Raw genomic sequence first — 18,838 nt, forward strand, 5'->3', positions numbered from 1 at the left:
GTTTAATCAGAGGAGAAAGCTGACACAGCCAACCAAGTCAGAGGAAAGCGCCAAGATACATTTCTTTAGTTCCTGGAAACAAAAATCGGGCAGACTCCGCTTTCAGCTACGATCTAGCGGCCGGGATTTCCAGCGCTCCGGGCCCAGCGTTTCGCGAGGACCCCCCTGAAGGGCCCCCAGCTCCGCCGAGGCCGCGCCCAAGGGGCCGTCGTTACCCCCTAGAAAGGCCCTCCGCCGGCTCCGCCCTTGCCGGCCCAGGCCCCGCCCCGGCCGCGCGCGCTGTTCCGCTCAGCTCGCGGACTCACTTGGGCGAGCGAGCGGCGGCGCTCGGCCTTGTGGCAGGCGGGGAGGGCAGGCGAGGGCCGGCGAGGGCGCCGGAGCCGCGGGCAGCGGCGGGGCGCAGGCAGGCGCGCACGGGGGCTCGGACGGCGCGGTGTTGGCCGCTGCGGGAGCCGCTGAGCGCTCTCACCTTCAGTCGCGCAACTTCGAAGCCAGGACGCGGGAGCCAAGGGAGCGCTCGAGCCCCGGAGCCTGAGGAGCGCAGAGAGGGGCGCGCCGGAGCCTGGCCGGAGAGCGGGCGCCGGGTACCCATCGCGCTCCGAGCGCCGGGCAGCCCTCTGCGAAGCGTGGCTGCTTCTGCCCCCACGGAGGGCACGGGCTGGCGCGGCCGGGCGCCGGGGAGGACGGCGAGGAGGAGGCGGCGGCGGCGGAGACGGCGGCGGCGAGGCTGGGGCCAGGGAGAGAGCCCCGGGGGAGAGGCACCCGAGCCGGGCCGCGGGAGCATGTGGGCCCGGAGCGGAGCGCGGGGCGCGCTACTGCTGACACTCCTGCTCTGCTGGGACCTGAGGCTGAGCCAAGCAGGTAGGGAGCGATCGGGCATGGGGGAGGGGAGCGAGGGGACCCTGGCGCCTCACTCTGCCCTGAAGTTGAGGTGGTCCATCGCTCCGTCAGTGCGCACAGGGAACGCGGTAAGGGCGCCCAAGTTAAAAGGTAGATTTCTCTGCCCCAGCAAAGTGGGCGATGGCGCAGCCATCTCGCGGGGCTGGGCGGGGCGGGGGTGTTGCTCAGGCCCTCCAGCTCCCGCCTGGAAGGGAGAGATCGCTTCCTTTCCCTGGAACGGTATCCAAGTCGGGGTCTGCGCCTCCCGGAGTACCGGCCTCCGGGGGACTCCTGGTTTCGCGCGCGCCTGGCAGCGGCGCCGAAAAAACACAGTCGCTGCACAGGCCAGGTGTGCGCTCGCTTGCCGTTCGCCGGCAACTTCCTAGTCCAGGTCCCGGCTCGCCCAGACTCCTAGCGTGGCACAGACCCGAATCCGCAGATGAGAAGGAGGGAGCAAGAAACCTGGGGAGCACGGGAAGCGCGGGTCCGCTCCGCCAGCCAGATGAGGCCAGCTTGCAGGGTTTTGTTATCGAAGGGAATAGGGCTGTCTTGTACGTACAGCTTTCCTCGAGATCTTGGGATCCGCAGGCCTGGAAGAATTTTTTTTCTGGGTGTTGGTGTTGTGTGTTGGGGGGAGGAGTACGTAGTGATCCTGACGAGTTTCCTTTTAAATGAGTCACTGACACTCTCCCCTTCTGGGAAGCCGACAAGGTGCGCTCTCCACGCTCCTACTTCAGACCCAGCAAGATGCCTTAAGGGAGTCGGTGGGCTCCTAAAATAAAGTCCCTATTCCGCCTCTCCCGCCGTGGTTGTGCACACGTCTCGCTGGTCTGTAGCTGGGCCGGGCGTAGCTGACTGGGCTGCGTCTTCCTGGGGAGCGGGTGGACACACGGGAGCCAACCCATCTCTGTCTCTGTCTGTGTCTCTGTCTCTGTCTCTCTCCCTCCCTCCCCCCCCCCCCGCCCCCCCCCCCCCGCCTCTGTCTCTCTCACTCTCTCCCCCCAGAAACCAAGCACCGGGCTTCCGAGGTTGGGTGGGCGTGGGCCGCATCCTGCATTGACTCCGAAAACTGGTGCACAAAGTGGACAGATGACGCAGCCCTCCCCCCTCTACCTTCCGCTTGGATGTTGACGTCCACCGCCCTCCTCCCCTCCGCCCCGAACGTCCCACGCCCGCCTCTCCCACTTACAGTCAGCTATTCCTCACTCTGGAATTAATGATTCCCATGGCCCAGGAGTGAGGGCTTGGTTTTAGCACATACCCCACTTTTTTTTTTTTTTTTGGCCAACCCTGTGTTGTAAAGTTACGACACAATCATTTGATCCACGTTAATTATGATTTGGGCAGACTCTGGTATTTAAAGCAGTGTTTTGAAGTTGGAAGGTAATGATGGGGGAGGAAGCAGGCTGCTGAGTGACCAACTTTGTTTTAAAGAGTGCAGTTGGGTGTGGGAGGTGCTGGGTTGGGGTTGTTGGTTTCTGGTTTGGGGGTGTTTGAGGGGAGGTGATTGAAGGGTTGGGTGAAGTCTCTGTAAATGGCATATGGGCAGGATTGGGTCTTGGGAAGCTGTGTTTGGACCGGCAGGGCAAGGGTATCAGAAATAAATACTGGGGTTACTGAGGGTGGGGAGCTGGGGAGGCAGGAGAAAGACAAGACTGGTTGGCCTAGAGCTCTCCAGAGCTGCAGAGTAGGCTCTGCTGGGGAGGCTGGGGGTGGCCTGCCTTGCCTGCTTAACAAAGCCTCTAGTCCCCACCTTCCCCAGAAGAAACCCCAGGCCCAGGGCTTTGATGGATTTGAGCATGATTGGTGCCCAGCCAGAAATGGGTGGCTAATACCGGGCTTTGATTTCTCACTAGCGACCAGAACTGGCCTTGGAATTGTGCTCATTATTTAGTGCAGCACAGGGGTTGCCTGTCCACCAGCCTTGAGAGGGGCCAACTGGTGGGGTCAGCCTGCTGCCTTCCCTTTGCCCTCAGAAACCTGCCTTCAGGAGAGAGAACATGCCCCTTCCTCCTACACAGCCCTTGTACTCTAATGCCACAGGCACAGAACATTTTTCAGAATTTTCTTTAGGTTTTCCCAGTGATTCCTCATGAGCTCCATTGCACAGATGGGGAAAATGAAGTCCAGGATGTAGCCTTTCCTCAAATCTTGCCTTCAAGTGACCGCAGATCACAGATTTGTATCCAGGGCTTCTGTCCAATAGTGGGCTGATTCAGGCCACTTTGGACTCCTCCTTGTGGTCCCATCCATGGGAGGGGGAAGCTCCTTCTTGGGCGTGTGCAGGCTCTCCTCAAGGGGCAGGCACCTCTCTCTCCTTCCCCCACCCCCATTCCCAGTGAATATGGGAATGAGTTCCCTTTCCAGCACTGAGAATCTTTTTTTAAGCCGTAAAGTTTGATGGTGGAGAAATCAAACCTGGAACCATAAACCCGAGACTCTTAGAAGATTTCAGCAAGTGACTGGCCAGGAGAATCCACTTCAAAAGCCCAGGCTGGCCCTGGGAATCTCCTCCCACCCACCCCTCAGCCTTTCCTGGAGCTTTTAATGAGCCTTTCCTTGGCCTCTGGCTGGGATGGTTGAGAAGGAACCAAGGTGTCATGATAGCACTTCTTTTTAAGGTGCAATTAAAATTTCCTAGTGTCTTTCTAAGTTTTCCTAGTGTCTCTGCTGTGTGTGTGTGTGTGTATGTGTGGTGGTGGCCTGTCCTTGTCTTCCTCTACTCTGTACCAAATGCCCATTTCACTTAAACAAATGGAAAATCAAGAGTGTCTTACTGGGTTTTCTCATTAAAGTGAAAGTACCACTGCAGGGGAGGAATTCTGTATGTAATTTCTCTCCCCAGCCCCCAAACTGGGAATTCCATAGGATGAAACAATTCCTCTCTCTTCCAATCCACTTATTTAACTGCTGAAGCTTTGGGACGGGCCCTGACTTGCCCAGGACTACACTGGGACTCAGGGATAGAGCTGAGATTTGAACTCAGGCCTCATAAACCTCATTCTAGTTGTGGCTCCTTTATTCCACCTGGGCTGCAGACTGGCCGCATGGGTCTGGGATTGAGATTCTGAAATCAAGGCCCAGCTAAGGCAGGCAGCTAAAGATGAAGTAGGTTTGGTAGCTGAGTTAGACTGGGACTTGCCGGGGGATGGTGGAAAGAAGTTGGGAGCAGGGACCTGGGAGAGGTGGAACAGGGCTGGGCCAAAGGTCAAGGTGAGACCCTGAGACCAGGCAAGTGCCCAAGGGTAGCCTTCCAACACTGATCCTCTCAGCAAAAGCCCCACCTGCCCCAGGTGAGATAAATCACAAGCCAGCCTCAGAGCTCTGTACCCATTTGTATAGTTGGGGGCAAAATAGGTTTTTACTTTTTTATTTTGAAGCTTTGGGGGCTCATCTCCTGCACTCACTTTGTTGTTGAGTTTCTCCTGGACTGAGGTACTATGACCTGTTCCTGGCTGTCAGACCACGTCATCAGGTCTGCCTACCACTTCCCCTTCCTTTTTACCAGCAATGTCTTCTAAGGAGGGTCTGGGCTGCCTAGGACTTTGGGGATGAGGCTGGAGGGGAGGTGGATCTCTTACATTCCAAGTGCTTGGTTGGTGATTCTCATTGGCCCATCCTGGAGCCTCCTCCCGGGCCTGCTGGCCAAACATATGGTCATTTGAACCTTATCGCTGGGGTTGGAGTAGCAAGGAGGCACCTTGGAGCACCCTGAGGCCTGGAGGAAAGGGAGGAGAGGCAGGGGTCATAGGCTGGGGTTTAGGGGTTGCCCTCGTGGGGCTGGGAAGTAGAGAGAAACTGCTACCTAGGCAGGCTGGCACCCAGGGACAGAGAGGAGGAAGTTGGCCGCTGAGGCCAGAGCTGGTGATTCTGGCCTCTTCCTCCTTCTCCTCCTCCTCCTCCCCAGTTTTCTAAACAGCTTCCACAAATGGAGTCATTAAAGCTGTGAAGGCAAAATGAAACCAAACAAGTGTGTTCTGTGTTTTTCTGTTTCTTTCCTTTTTTTAAAGGAAAATTTAGAATACCATAATTAGAATAATTTGAGGAAGGGCAGTTTCAGAAGGGTGGAGGGAATGTGTGCCCTCCATCCTTTTGATTTGCTTCTGAAGTTGGGCCTGGGCCACCACCTCCTGCCCCCCTTGGGCCTGCGCTCAGCCGGGTGCTGCTGGAGCCCGGGGAGTTTCTCCCCCACCCGACCTAGTGCGTTTTGGTGATAGTGCATTTTGGTGAGCCGGGGCCAGGTGAGACCCCGTCCTCCGTCCTCCGGGCTTTTTGGGAGAAGCCTGGCTCCTCGCTGGGAGTTGCGTGGGCGGCTAGATTGTGCTGGATTCGAACTCGGGTCAGCCACTGCCCTCCACGACCCCGCAGGGCAGGCAAGCCCTGGCGAGGCCCAACCACCGGTACCCCGTGGCACCCCTTTCTCTCCTGTCCTAAGCTTCGGCGAGGCTAATGGCAGCGAAAACATTTGCTGAAGTGCTGGCATACATCAGCCGCCTCCACGCTCCCCCCACCCTACCCCTTTTGTTTCCTCTTCCTTCTCTCCCAAAGCCCTGGGTTGCTGGAAGCTCCTGAATTTACCCTTGCGGACACAGCGGCCCGGCTAGCATCTCCGCCTGGTGGGCTGATTCAGCGCAGGTACCTGGGGGTTGCGCGCACCTCGGCACCGCCCGCTCCCCCTTCCCTTCCTATCCTGAGCCACCCTGATCCCCCTCGGCCCCCTGGCCAGTCCCCTCCACCCCCTCCCCTGCGGAGCTAAATCAGTCTGTGGGAGCCCGCAGCTCTCAGGGCACGGTTGGTTAGGGAGTGAGCTCGCAGCAGAGCCTCCCTCCTTCTCACCTCCCAGAACAGGCTGCCCCCAGTGCCTCACAACTTCCCCGCCACTGGGCGGCTCTTTTCTCGAGGAAGGCAGGATGTGGGTGTGAGAGCATGCATGGAGGAGTGAGCGTGGTGAGAATGTGTATGGAGGAGGTGGGCGGGGGCGGGAGTGTGCAGTGGGAGGTGAGGGTAGGTGTGGTGCTGCATTGGGTGCTGGGCGTGGAGGTGAAGTGTGCAGGGGGAATGAGTGTGTGTGCTGAGTTGTGCCTTTTGCATATGGGATGTGTGATGTAGGTGGCTGTGTGTGTGTTTGGGTGGGGGAGGTATGCAGTGTACATATGGGTGCAGCTGTGGTGTGTTTGTGTGTAAATAGGAATGTGTTGTGTGGGGAGGGTGAGTCACCACCAGGCTTGGGAAGCTCCTCTCTTGTATTCTTAGGGATGCCTGTTTGAGGTGGGACCCAGGTGAGCAGGATTTGGTCCATTTGGTCTGAATGCCAGGTTGTGGAGTTGGAAGGGAGGAAGCTGGCTTCCCCCACTGAGGGCAGGTGGGACAGATTGGCCACAGACAAGCCCTAAAGCCAGTCCAGGAGCTTCAGTGCCTACCCCCAGGAGGACAGGGGTCCGAGTCCTGGGGTCTCCTGCAGTCAGCTCCCAGCTTCCCTAGAACAGTGACAGGGCCTGTGGTTTGAAGATCTGCTCTGACCTGGGTCAGGTTCATGCTTCAGCCCTCCAGGGGGAGTGGGGTGTCCACTGACATTTGCCGGAGAAGAGGCAAGCAGAGCTTGGGTGAGTGGCATCCCTCATGGAGAGCAACATGGGCAGGCACGGCTGGGCCTGGGACTCTCGTGGATGCAATTAAGAGGACACGTGCACACACGGACACATACATGAGCCCTGGACTCCACTGTTCCTCATTTCCGTGGTCACAAAGTGCTCTCCTGCTTTCCCAGTTCCCCTGCCATCCTTAACTCTAGGATAAGGTGTGCTGTTGTGGACCAGAGAGACCTATAGGAAAATCACAGCTCCACCGATATACATATTGTTTTACAGATTATAAAACCCTCATATGTAAGACCTCAGTTTGTCCTTGTAAGAACCCCACTGGGGAGGTGGGTGCCACTTAGGAAGCCCACCTCAGACCTGGGTCAGAGCCAGAGCAGCCCTGGCCCCAGCCCTCAAGGTGGTCACTGTGTGTGAGGGATGCTGATGTCCACTCCAAAAAATGGTAAATGACATTCCGAGAGCCCCTGTATGTAGCAAATGAGAGCAATGACACTACAGCTGACCTTTGAACAGCTCGGGGTTAGGGGCGCTGACTCCCCAGCAGTTAAAAATCCTCTGTCTACTACCTCAGCCTCAAAAATAAAGGAATTGATAAGTGACTCACCCAAAGGCAGGAAGCTAAAATGGTTTGGATAGAATCAGGACTCAAACCCTAGTTCTTTTGATTCCACATATTGTAATCTCTAATTGAACATAAACTCATCCCGACAGTTAATTTTTTTTTAAACAGTTTTGTTTTTTTTAAAATTAATTTATTTATTATATTTATTTTTGGCTGTGTTGGGTCTTCATTTCTGCGCAAGGGCTTTCTCCAGTTGCGGCGAGCGGGGTGCCACTCTTCATCGCGGTGCGCGGGCCTCTCCCGTTGCGGAGCACAGGCTCCAGACGCGCAGGCTCAGTAGTTGTGGCTCACAGGCTTAGTTGCTCCGCGGCATGTGGGATCTTCCCAGACCAGGGCTCGAAGCCGTGTCCCCTGCATTGGCAGGCAGATTCTCAACCACTGCGCCACCAGGGAAACCCCCCACAGTTAATTTAAAGATCTGTAAAATGAAAATACAGGTACTATGTTTATTGAAAAAAAATCTGCCTATAAGTGGACCCACACAGTTCAAGCCCGTATTGTTCAAGGGTCAACTGTCTATTCAGGGAAGAGAGCCTTGGGGCTTCCTGGAGGAGGTGATGTGAGCTAGACCTTGACTCTCTTTTTTGGGTCTTTCTAAGAGCATTTCTGAAGAGGAGACAAGATGGGGGCAGGGGTGAAGAAGGCCCGAGACTTCTCCCACTCTTGAGAAGTTGGCCCTGTCAGCATCTGCAAGGCCTCTATCCTGCGTGGACACCAATCCTTGGTGAGCCAACCTTCGGCCATATTTCCATCCTGGCCTTCCCAGGCCCAACTGAAGGGATGTGCCTTGGGGGACCCACCCCTCTCAGCTACCTCTTGCACTGGAGATGAAAAGATTTCTTATTCTTTGATTTGCTCTCTGTGGTTCTTGAAGATGGAGTGCGCCCAGAAAACGCTTTTTAAGAAATGGTAGGGATTATGTTGGGGATGGAGGCATGGGGAGGTATACTTCTTTGCCTTCTGCCAGGCGCCCACCAGAGAACACAGAGTGGGTACGAAGGGAAGCACAGAATCCTCAGCCCAGCTACTTCCATGAGCCAGTTGGAGGGGGCAAGCTCACTTCTCTTCACCTCCAGGAAGCCCCAGCCCCTCTACCTACCCCTCCTCACAGAGGCCCCTCCCCAGGGCCTCAGCTGTGGGTGCATGGTGTGGCCAACTGGGATTCTGAGGAGTTTAGCATAGCCCCCCAGCATTGCCACTTACTAACTCTGTGGCCTTGGGCAGTTCGTGTAATTGTGCTCCGCCTCAGTTTCCTCATCTGTAAAATGGGGATGATAATAATAATATTGTCCTCACAGGGCTGTTTTGAGGATCACATGACCTGATATATTATAAAGCACTTAGTACAGGGCCTGGCACACAGTGAGCTCAGGGAGCGCTCAGGCACAGCCTCCTCAGGAGAGAGCCATGCGATGCCGGAGACGTCCTCCTCCAGGGGAGTTGGGGGAGGAGAAAGCAGGGAGGCTCAGGGCCTAGAGGCCCAGCAGCTCCTGGCCTGCGAGTTAGGGGACTCTGGTTTGTGCTCTTTCTCTGCTGTGTGACCTTAGGCGAGTGCCTTTCCCTCTCTGGGTCCCATCTGTAAATTTGGGATGGGGGAAAGGTGGAAGGATGATCCTTAGGGGCTCTGGGGTTTTTGTCTGGTTCCATCTGAAGAGGCCCCAGCAACCAACAAGATACAGAGGTAACCATGGCCCAGAACCACTGTGTTTACAGAGGCCCCTCCAGAAGGTCAATATATCGACTAGAATGCCCTTGTGAGCATTAGGCGGCCCTGGGTCTCTCTCTCCAAAGCTATAAATCACCCTCTGGGACCTCGGTCCCTTTTTCTTGTTTCATAAGCAACTCCCGCCTCACAGACTGAGAGCCCCAGATGCCAAGCAGGGCCCGGGAGGCAGAGAAGGACCCCATCGCCAAAGGCATCCTGGGCATGTGAGCAGAGAGGCACTTGCTGCCCCACCCTGCCACCGCCACAAGGCTCAAGGGGGCCCTCTGGAGGCTGTGGCAGGAACACACTGTCCCATCCACTGTTTCATTTCTCAGGGGTGGAGGGTGGCTGAGCGCAGGGATGGGGAATGAGGACTCCTGTCACCACATCGGGTGTTGGAACACACCGAGCCCTAAAACTTGGTGCACATGGACATTAATTCAATCTGAGCATGTGCTGGGCTCTGGGGTCAGAGGTGGGCAAAGTACTGGCCTGACCCTTGAATTGATTTGTGTCTCTTCTTGAAGCATGAGCCACGTGCCAGGCCTGTAATGCTGGGGTGCAACGGGAGTGTATGATGGGGCAACAGAGAGGAGCCCTTTTGAGGACGAGCCGAGACGTGTGTGTACTGGGAGGGATCTGGCGTGGTGCTTAGAGGGAGGGCTGTGCAGTCAGACTACCTGGGTTCAAATCGTGGCTATTCCAGCGTCTGGCTGTGTGTCCTAGAGCAAGTTGTCTACCCTCTCTGAGCTTTAGTTTCTTCATTTGTAAAGGGGGAGTGGTAATAGCACCGATCTCATCAGCTCCTTGTGGGGATGAATGAGATAATGTATGCAAATGCTTTGCACATTCTAAATCGCTCAGTAAAACTCACTGTCCACCTTCTCCTCCTCCTCATTGTTATTGGTGCCAAGTATTGGGTGATAACAATAGGAAATCCTTCAGCTGTTGCGAGAAGCTCCTGTGGGCCCGGGTGGTTGGTCAGGGAAGGCTTCCTGGAGGAGGGGAGGATGGTGCTTGACTGGCTTTGGAAGGATGAGCAGAGCTTGGGTGAACCGAAAGGGCCTTCTTGGTAGGGGGTGTGTATGTGAAGGTGTGGGGTGGGAACGTCTGCCACATCCACCCAGGAAACGGATTCTGAATTCAGCCATCTGATCATCTGGTAAAACAAGACTTCTGGAGCCAGGGGTCCCTTCTTAGTGGAAAGAGCCAAGGTTTTGGAATTAAAAGGATTTGACTCTTACTGAGTTCCTGGGCCAGGTGGCTCAACCTCTGTGTACCCCAGCGTCCCCATCTGTGGGGTGGGGATGACCCCGCTGACTTCACTGGATGGTGATGTGATGTGAGATAGACATGCAGTCCTGGCACAGAGTAGGTTCCATTGATTCCCCTTGGCCTCCCTCCTACCTGCCTTTCCCTGCCCCCAGTCTGGCTGCCCCCTTGGCTGGACCTGGGCCCTGCTTCTCTCCCTCTACATCTCTGGGCAGGAAAGCAGGGGGACAGAGAGTTCCTGGTGGCAGTTTCCTCGTTGACCAGAGAGCCAGGGAGAGGGGCAAGAAGAAGGAGGCTGCCTTTTCTGGTCCCTGATGCCCACCTGGGCCTGGTGGCTATCAGGAGGCATCCCTAGGGTCTGGGAGGAACGTCTTCTGCTGAGATCACCCAGGAGACTGCAACCCCCAGAGGCCCTGAGTGGTGTCTGGAGGCATTACTGGTGTCAGGAGACAGAGCCGAAGGCAAGCAGCTCTGTAATGCAATCAGAGGCGCCCGCCTGCCCAGCCTGGGCCTGGACACCCACGGAGGATGCAGAGCTTATAAGAAGTTGAGTCGGGATTCCAGGAATGTTGTTCCTGGCTCCCCTCCTCCATCCCACCTTTGGTCATTCTGTGACACAGCAGGACAGAGGTTCAGAGACAGAGGAGTGACCTGGGGTAGGGTGGGGTATGTCTTATGGGGCACGTTCCCATCCTTCTCTTTCCTGTCACCCAAGCCAGGGCCCTGGGGACAAGGAGGCAGGGTCAGCGGGTGGAGACAGGATGGGGTTAAAACAACTAGATGACAGGAGAGCAACTGTGACATTAGGTACCTCGGGAGCCTGGGTCTGATTTGTCTGATTTTGCTCGCTCGCATGTCCCTGGCACCCAGCACAGTTCCTGGAACACAAAGGGTGCTTGATAAACACTTGTAGAACGGATGAATGAGGAACTCAACGCAAGCCTTCCTCACCCAAGAGGCTGCTGTGACTCACTCCCTGCCATGCTTTGGACTTGCCACTGTAGATGCGCACCCGAAGAATTAGAAGATTCTCGTTGCTTTGCTTACAGCCCCACCCCTCCCCCGCTCTGCCTACCTCTCTCCCTTCATTCTCTCCTGCTTTCCATCTTTGGTCACTTACTATGCACAAGGTACCATGGATGTCAGAGCCAAGTCTTCAGTGGTCAGAGCCCCTAGGTAGCAAAGAATTTACTCACTGAATCCAGTGGAACCACAAAGAATTAATCGAGGACTGCCGTCAAGTGCCCTCTGCCCCTTTGTGTGGAGAAAGCAGACAAGCAGACGTTTGCTGGGCTGGTAAACTTTGTACTTATCTGCAAGGTGGCCTTCACAAGCCATGGCTGGCTGGTCCAGGCCGTTTAAAGATGTTTGTTTCCTGGGAATTCCCTGGGGGTCCAGTGGTTAGGACTCTGTGCTCTCACTGCTGAGGGCTCTGGTTCGATCCCTGCTTATGAAACTAAAATCCCACAGGCGACACGGCCAAAGAAACAAACACAAACAGACAAAAAAAGATGTTTGTTTCCTATTTGCAGTCCCAAGCCCATTGATCATTCCCCTCCACCTTGCCTTCTAGTGGCTCAAGAGAATGTCCATTGCAGGGACACTGGCCCTGGGGCCTGGGAGCAAGTGTGGGCTGAGACAGTATATCTGAAGGTTCATGGGCAGGGTCTGACTGGAGGCCTCAGCCCTCCAGAGCAACTGCCAGCAGCGTCTTGGCAGGAGCTGGGTTTGATACAGGGGAGCAGTTTTGGCTGCAGAGTCTGGCTAAGCCAGGCTCCCCCTGGCACTGCGTCCAGTGTTAACATTCAGGGAGCATCCCTGGGAGATTAAGCACCCCCAGGCCCTTAGCCGAGGCAGCAGTAGTCCTGGGCCCACTGCCACGCTCACAGCTGGGCACCCGCCGGCCCTTGCCAGGAGCCCCTAACACAGGTTCATCTGGAACTCCTGCCTGGCAGCCCGAGATAGCCAGAGCTGATGGACACAGCAACCCCTGCTGCAAATCTGATCTAGCCCCACATTTTCCTGCTGGTGCATCCCACTCTGTACAGACGCACACATACAGAAAGAGTCCTAAACTGAGGAGTGGGAAACCTGGATTCTAATCCTAGCCGGCAGCTAATCTGCTGTGTGGCATTGAGCTAGTCCCTTTCCCTCTCTGGGCTTCGGTGTCCTCATCTGTCCAGTGCAAGAAGGTCTGCCCTAGAATCAGTAAACTGGGTTCAAGTCCTGGCTCCGACACTAGCTGTAATTCCCCTAGCCTGCATCGCCTCACTGTGAAATGGGGGTCCTGATTGGTTGTTGGGGAGATGAAAACGAGATGAGGCATGGTCAGTAAAGGTCAGCTCCCTTTTCTTTCTACCTGGGAGGAAATCAACCTGCAAATCGCTGGTTACACCCCTCCTTTCTTTCCAATATTCCCCTCTTGACGTGGGGAGTATTAGACATAAGGTTCGGGATGGCCCACAGGGTGACTTGGTGAGCCGCCTGAGGAGAAGCCTGCATTGTCATAGCATTTGGAAAGAGCACTGGACTAGGAGTCTGGAATCTTCAGCCCTAAGGCCAGCTGTGTCTGTAGAGAGTGGGATGCACCAGCAGGAAAATGTAGGGCCAGATCTGTCTTTGTGTGACAGGCAAATCACTCACCCTCTCTGAGCCTCAGTTTACCCATCAGCAAAAGGAATAAAAGAAGCTGAACGCTAGGCAGGGCCCTGGGAGAAAATGCCTGGACAGGTGCTTTGGAAACTTCTCCAAACCCCAGGGGCCACTCATCTGAGGTGGAAGGAGGCCGACACAGCAGGCTCTGTTCCCCGAGGGGCTGTGCAGAGAGCTGTTCGCTGTGGGGCAGGCAGGAGAGGGCCTGCGTTTCCACTTCCCTGGCTGGAACCTCCCGCTGGCGGGTGGGCCCTGACTTCTTCCCGTGGCCTAGGTGGCCACGGCTATTGAGGTAGATGACAAGAGTTTGGGTCGCTTCCCATCCCTCTCTGCTCCACACCCCAGAGTAGGGGAGGCCAGGGTGCCACGTCAGGGAAGGTTAGTGTCAGTGCTGGGTTTGAGGTGTCCAAGCCAGCACGCCATCTGCCATGCCCACCAGAAGTTACATAATCCCTCGGCCGGCTGCCTGTTCTTAGAAAACAGGACAGTCAGGACCAGCAGGGAGTGGAGGTTAGGGTTTTCTTCCCTCTGCTTTGTTCCCTCACAGCCCAGCACCTCCCTGGGCCCGTCTTCATTCTCCGAGTTGTTCCCACACTGTCTGGAGCCTGACACATAAATGCTGGGACCGATCAAGGCTGAGATTGGAAGGGGACATGGCAGGCCTTGAAGGCTGCTTGCTGCCTGGCCTTGGGGCAGCCCGCATGGTCGGCAGCCCTCACAGCGCATCACAACCTTCCTCTGCTGACCTCTGGCAGGATGGGCTAAGGAGGGCAGCTCAGGGTTCTGGGAAGTAGGGGCAGGCCCTCCCCCCAGTTCCTACAGAGGTGTACCCCTTCCAACACCTTATCAAATAATAAGCATTTTTAATATATCCAAGTAACAGCTAAATAATGCTGCCCGTGTAGTACTAAGGCCTTTGGAATCAATGAGACCCAAGATCCAGCCCTGTCTCTTTTATTTGCTAGCTGTGTGATGTTGGCCAGGCTACTTCACCATTGTTAATCTCAGTTTCCTCATCTGTGAAATGGGGATGATAAAGCCTGCTTCACATAGGTATCTTGAGGATTGAATCAGACAATAATGCATACAGAGGACAGAGAAATTGTTCAGTAAATCGTAGCTGTCATCATTGGTATCCAATTCCATCCCCCCTTTTTTTGAAGAAAATAATATATAATGACTAAATCTTATTTATTCTATTTTTTAAATTAATTAATTAATTTATTTTTGGCTGCGTTGGTATCTTTGTTCCTGCGCGCGGGCTTTCTCTGGTCGCAGCAAGCGGGGGCTACTCTTTGTTGCGGTGTGGGCTTCTCATTGCGGTGGCTTCTCTTGTTGCGGAGCACAGGCTCTAGGCGCACGGGCTTCAGTAGTTGTGGCACGTGGGTTCAGTAGTTGTGGCTCACGGGCTCTAGAGCACAGGCTCAGTAGTTATGGCGCACAGGCTTAGTTGTTCCACAGCACGTGGGATCTTCCCGGAACAGGGCTCAAGCCCATGTCCCCTGCATTAGCAGGCAGATTCTTAACCATTACACCACCAGGAAAGTCCCCTTATTTATTCTAGAAAAGAAAAGTTGGTTCAAAATTAATCTATTAATATTAATAGCGTGTGCCAAATTAATATCGTATACCATATTAATGAATCTAAAGAAACAAAATCATATGATTATATCTATAAATGCTGAAAAAGCCTTGGACAAAATTCAACACCTATTCATGATATAAGCATTCAAGGAAATAGGGATTAAGGGATACTTTTTAGTATGATAAAATACACACACACACACACACACACACACACACATATGTACGTTTATATATATATATATACACACCCTAGTGCTAAAGCCAGTATCTTATTTAATGAGGAAACGCTAAAGTCACTTCCATTAAAATCAGTAATAAAGTACGGATGCTCACTGTCTCTTTTACCATCCAACACTGTGCTGGAAGTATTAGCCAGTGTAATTAAACAAGAGAGATCAATTAGAGGCACAAGAATGGGTAAAGAAGAAGTAAAACTATCCCTACCAGATATTAAAACATACTATAACGCCTCTATAATTAAAATAATGTGGAGCTGGTGCCTGAGTTGGCAGATAGGCCCCTCGAAGATAAGAGAAAGCCCAGAATTAGACCCAAATGCATGTGGAAATGTGGTATATGCAAGGGTGGTATCCCAGATCACTGGGATAAAGATAGACTTTTAAATAAATGGTGCTGGCCATTGCGTCCCTCTCACCTGCTTCTTAGAATACAGCTACCCTTAGTTATAACTTGTTGATTAACCAATCACAAAAGCGTTGGGAACAAGATATTGCCCACTCTGTATTCTGCATGATATTAAAATAAATAACACTAGAAAACTAAAAAAAAAAAAAAAAGATGCTGGGACAACTGAGTAGCCATTTAGAAAACGATAAACTTTGATTCATATTTCACACCAAACAGAAAAATAAACTTTAAATGGATTAGGGATCTAAATGTAAACAGTTATACCATACAGGTAGTACTAGATGGAAACTCAGGTGAATTTCTCTTTAATTTTGGGACAGGGAAAGGCATTCTAACTGTGGCTCAAAATCCAGGATGATAAAATTAAAAATTGATAAATTTTATTACATAAAATTAAAAAAAATTTTTACAATAAAGCACCCTAAGGAAAGTCAAAGGACAAAACATTTGACAAACTAAGAGAAAATGTTCATAACATATGCCACAGACAAAAGACTAATATCCCTAATACATAAGGCACTCTCAAATATTGAGGGACAGAGAACCAAAAAATCTGATTAAAAAGTGGGAAAAAGACACGAACAGACAATTCACAAAATAAAATGTAACAGTGACCCTCAAACACATGAAAAAAATGTTACAACTCACTCATAATTAGAAAGACGCAAATTAAAACAACTCTGAGACACCACTTCTTACGTACAAGACTGGAAAAAATTAAAAATTGTGACCACACATTCCATTGGGGAGGCTATGCGGAACAGGCACTTCCAGACACTGCTGGAGGAAGTGCAAATTGGTAGAATCCTTTGGAGAACTAATATGGCAATACTTAACAAAACTGCACGTACACTTTATTTTCTGGCCCAACAATCCTACTTCTAGAAATCTACCCTTAAGATATACCTTTATCAATACAAAAACGCTTATGCGCATGGTGATTCATTACAGCGTTATTTGTAATGGCAAAATATTGGAAACAACCGAACACCCCAGTAGAGGAGCTGAATAAACTATGGTACAACCACACACTGGAGTGCTATGCAGCTCTAAAAAATGATGCTGGAACTCTTCAAGAACTGATATGGAGAGATTCGTAGGACATACTGACAAGTAAAAGAAGCAAAGCACAAAATAGTATCTATAGGATGCAACCTTTCATGTAAGAAAGAAATGGATATAAGACCAGGCCAGACCCAGACCTCTCTTCTCATTCTTTTTTCATGGCCTCTTGAATACATTCTGCTTCCTCATCAGATGCCCCTTCCCACTCTGCTTATAGATCCAAGCAGTGAGCCCTGTGTGGGGAGACAGATTCCCTGTGCTGCCCCCGAGGAAGATGGAGAGGAGAGGGACAGGACCCCAAGTGCCATCCCTGCCCTGGCTTAAATTGTGACTCCTGGCTTTGTGTGGTCCTACAGCCCTCTGGGCCTTGCTTTCCTCTTCTGTCAAATGGGGGATAATGAATCCTACACCACTGGCCACACAGACAAAAGGTGGGACCAACATCATAATTAGTTCATGTGGGCAAATGGCGTTGCATGATGTGGAATATGTTATTTATTATTTACTTACAGGCTCTGCACGTTGCTCCTTGGGACTCAGATGGGTCTTGGATCCTCTTTTCCAGTCCCTTGCAACACACACATGCGTGCACACACATATAAACACACACACACACACACACTCCATTCTATACAGAACTGTGGAAGATGCTGAGGTGGTTGCTTTATTTGCTATTTCCTTTACCTGTGAGGTTCCCATCCACATATACTCCGTCTGCCCGCCAGGTGTGTTTCAGGCCCTCTGAGCCCCTGGCCTCCCTCCCGCTCTGGGCCTGCTCTCGTGCCCACATTGGCCAGTTCGAACACACTGTGTCATTTAGGCTTTGTAATGACTCTAGGAGGAAGGTCCTAGCAGAGGAGCAAAATGGGGCTCAGGGAAAGTGAAGTGACCCCCCCCGCCAGCCTCCCAGCTTTTGGGTCAGAGTCTAGTCTAGGTCTAACCCTAGCCTCTGGACTCCAAATTCAGTGCTCTTTCCAGGAGTCCACTCTGCATCCACTCTCCAGGGCCGGAATCAGGGCTTATCCCCTGTGTACCTCCCTGGATGTCCCCGTGAGTGCTAGCTGCTTGGTGATAACTGGTGGAGTGATTGGGTGGTGAGTGAACAGAACTCGGAGCTGCTTTGTAAAATACAGAATCCCCCACTGATGTGATTCTGGCCTCAATAAAGCGCTGTGGATTGTTGGGCAGAACTGGGCTTTTCCCACAGGCTGGTCACAGCCAGCATGCTCAGCCGGCCCCTCTCTCCACAGCCTGCGCCATTTTAAGGATTGGTCCAAGAGGGTGTGTGTTCATGTGGGCGCCTGGGGAGGAACATTAGCAGCTGCAGGGGGTTGTCTGCACCCCTCAGGCCCCTGCAGGTCCAGTGGTCTGGGAGGAAGGGGCTGAGCCAGACCTGCGTCTCCACAGAGCAGGAGGGGCCTTGGGCAGGCGGTGGAGGGCATAATTGCCGGAAGGTCATGCTCCGAGCCCTGAGAACTCTGCTTGCCAGTCAATAAGTCGTTTATTATACCCTTGACAGCATCCTCCTCTGCCCCACCCTGGGTCCTTGCAGCTTGCAGAAGGAAGGGCAGGGCCAGCTGAGGGTCTGGACTCTCCAGGGAGAGAGGCCACTGGGAGCCTGAAGTAAGCCAACCTCCCCACCTCCCCATCACGGCCCACTGGACCAGACCGATTGCCCAAGCCCCCAGGGACCCTGATCACTGATGTAAAGAGCTGGCTACACAGAAGTTCCCAGGTGCTTGGGCGTCTCCATCACACTGCCCTGGACTTCCTTTCCAAGGCTCCTTCCGGGGAATTGTAGTGCTTGCCAGGGAGGGTGCAGTCCTTAGAAGGCAGGTAGCAACAAAGCAAGTCCAGAGATGATGTGGGCAAGTCAGTCCCCTCCCTCTGCCTCAGAAGCCTGGCAGACCTTATAACGGGGCACATGAGGGCCCAACGTCCTCTTTGCTTGAGCAAGAGCTGGTCGTGAGAATCAGCTGCGTGCTGTCTTTGGCTCCCCCACCCACCATGCGTCCAGCTGGTGCCCATCGCTCACAGGTGTGGAGCACTTCATGCAAAAAGCACCTTCACAAGTGAAGCTGAGCTTCTTAACAACCACAGGACATTGTCCGGGTGAGTGCTTGCACCACCACCACCCCGGCCCCTGCTTACAGCTGGGGAGACTGAGGCAGAGGGAGGGGGTTGACTTGCCCACATCATCTCCGGACTTGCTTTGTCGCTACCGGATTTTCCCCACTTACCGGCCCCTCTCCACTCTTAACGTGGCTGAGAAAGATCAAGAAGATTGTCCTTCCAGGGCACCCTGTCTTACCTACAGGTTTTACCCAGGAAACTCAGAGGGAGATTGAGAGGAGCTATCAGGGCTTTAGCTGTGGTTGGTCCGAGAGGGTAGCGGGTACAGCTGTACAGGGAACAGGAGCTCTCCTCACTCCGTGGCCCTGCGAGGGAAGGTGCTGACGCAGCCCCTGGCCTCGCCCTCCTGTCCACATGACATTCATGGTGGAAATAAGGGCTGAGCAAGAACAAGCAGTGGCCTCTTTCAGTGGTCTGTCCGCAGAGTGACCTGGTGACCCAGCTTGCCTCTCCTGGGCAGGGTTGTTCCAGAGACAGCCGGCCACCTTCTCTCTGCCCACCCTGCCCTCCCCTCGACGTCAGTCCTCTGACCCTGAGTGCCTGGGCCACCCGCCCCCGCCCCGGAATATGCCATACCCTTCCCTTGTATGCTCACCAGGGGTGGACAGCGGGACCAGCCTTCCACATAGGGAAGTTCCAGCTCCCACTAAGTTCCAAATTCCATGGCCTTATCGC

At 53.5% G+C, this 18,838-nt stretch overlaps 1 protein-coding gene across 2 annotated transcripts in view; it reads left to right on the top strand.

The window, feature by feature from the left end:
- The first annotated feature begins 373 nt into the window (after positions 1 to 373).
- The window catches only part of UNC5B (unc-5 netrin receptor B), an 87,776-nt gene continuing 69,311 nt past the window's right edge, over positions 374 to 18,838 (top strand). For both annotated transcript variants that reach the window (XM_068547755.1, XM_068547757.1), the window contains exon 1: positions 374 to 861. In XM_068547755.1, the coding sequence (XP_068403856.1) occupies positions 783 to 861 (79 nt within the window). In that variant the 5' untranslated portion in view covers positions 374 to 782. The remainder of the gene's footprint in view (positions 862 to 18,838) is intronic.

Source organism: Eschrichtius robustus, chromosome 7 (genome assembly GCF_028021215.1).
Source record: "Eschrichtius robustus isolate mEscRob2 chromosome 7, mEscRob2.pri, whole genome shotgun sequence".
In the NCBI taxonomy this organism is placed as follows: domain Eukaryota; kingdom Metazoa; phylum Chordata; class Mammalia; order Artiodactyla; family Eschrichtiidae; genus Eschrichtius; species Eschrichtius robustus.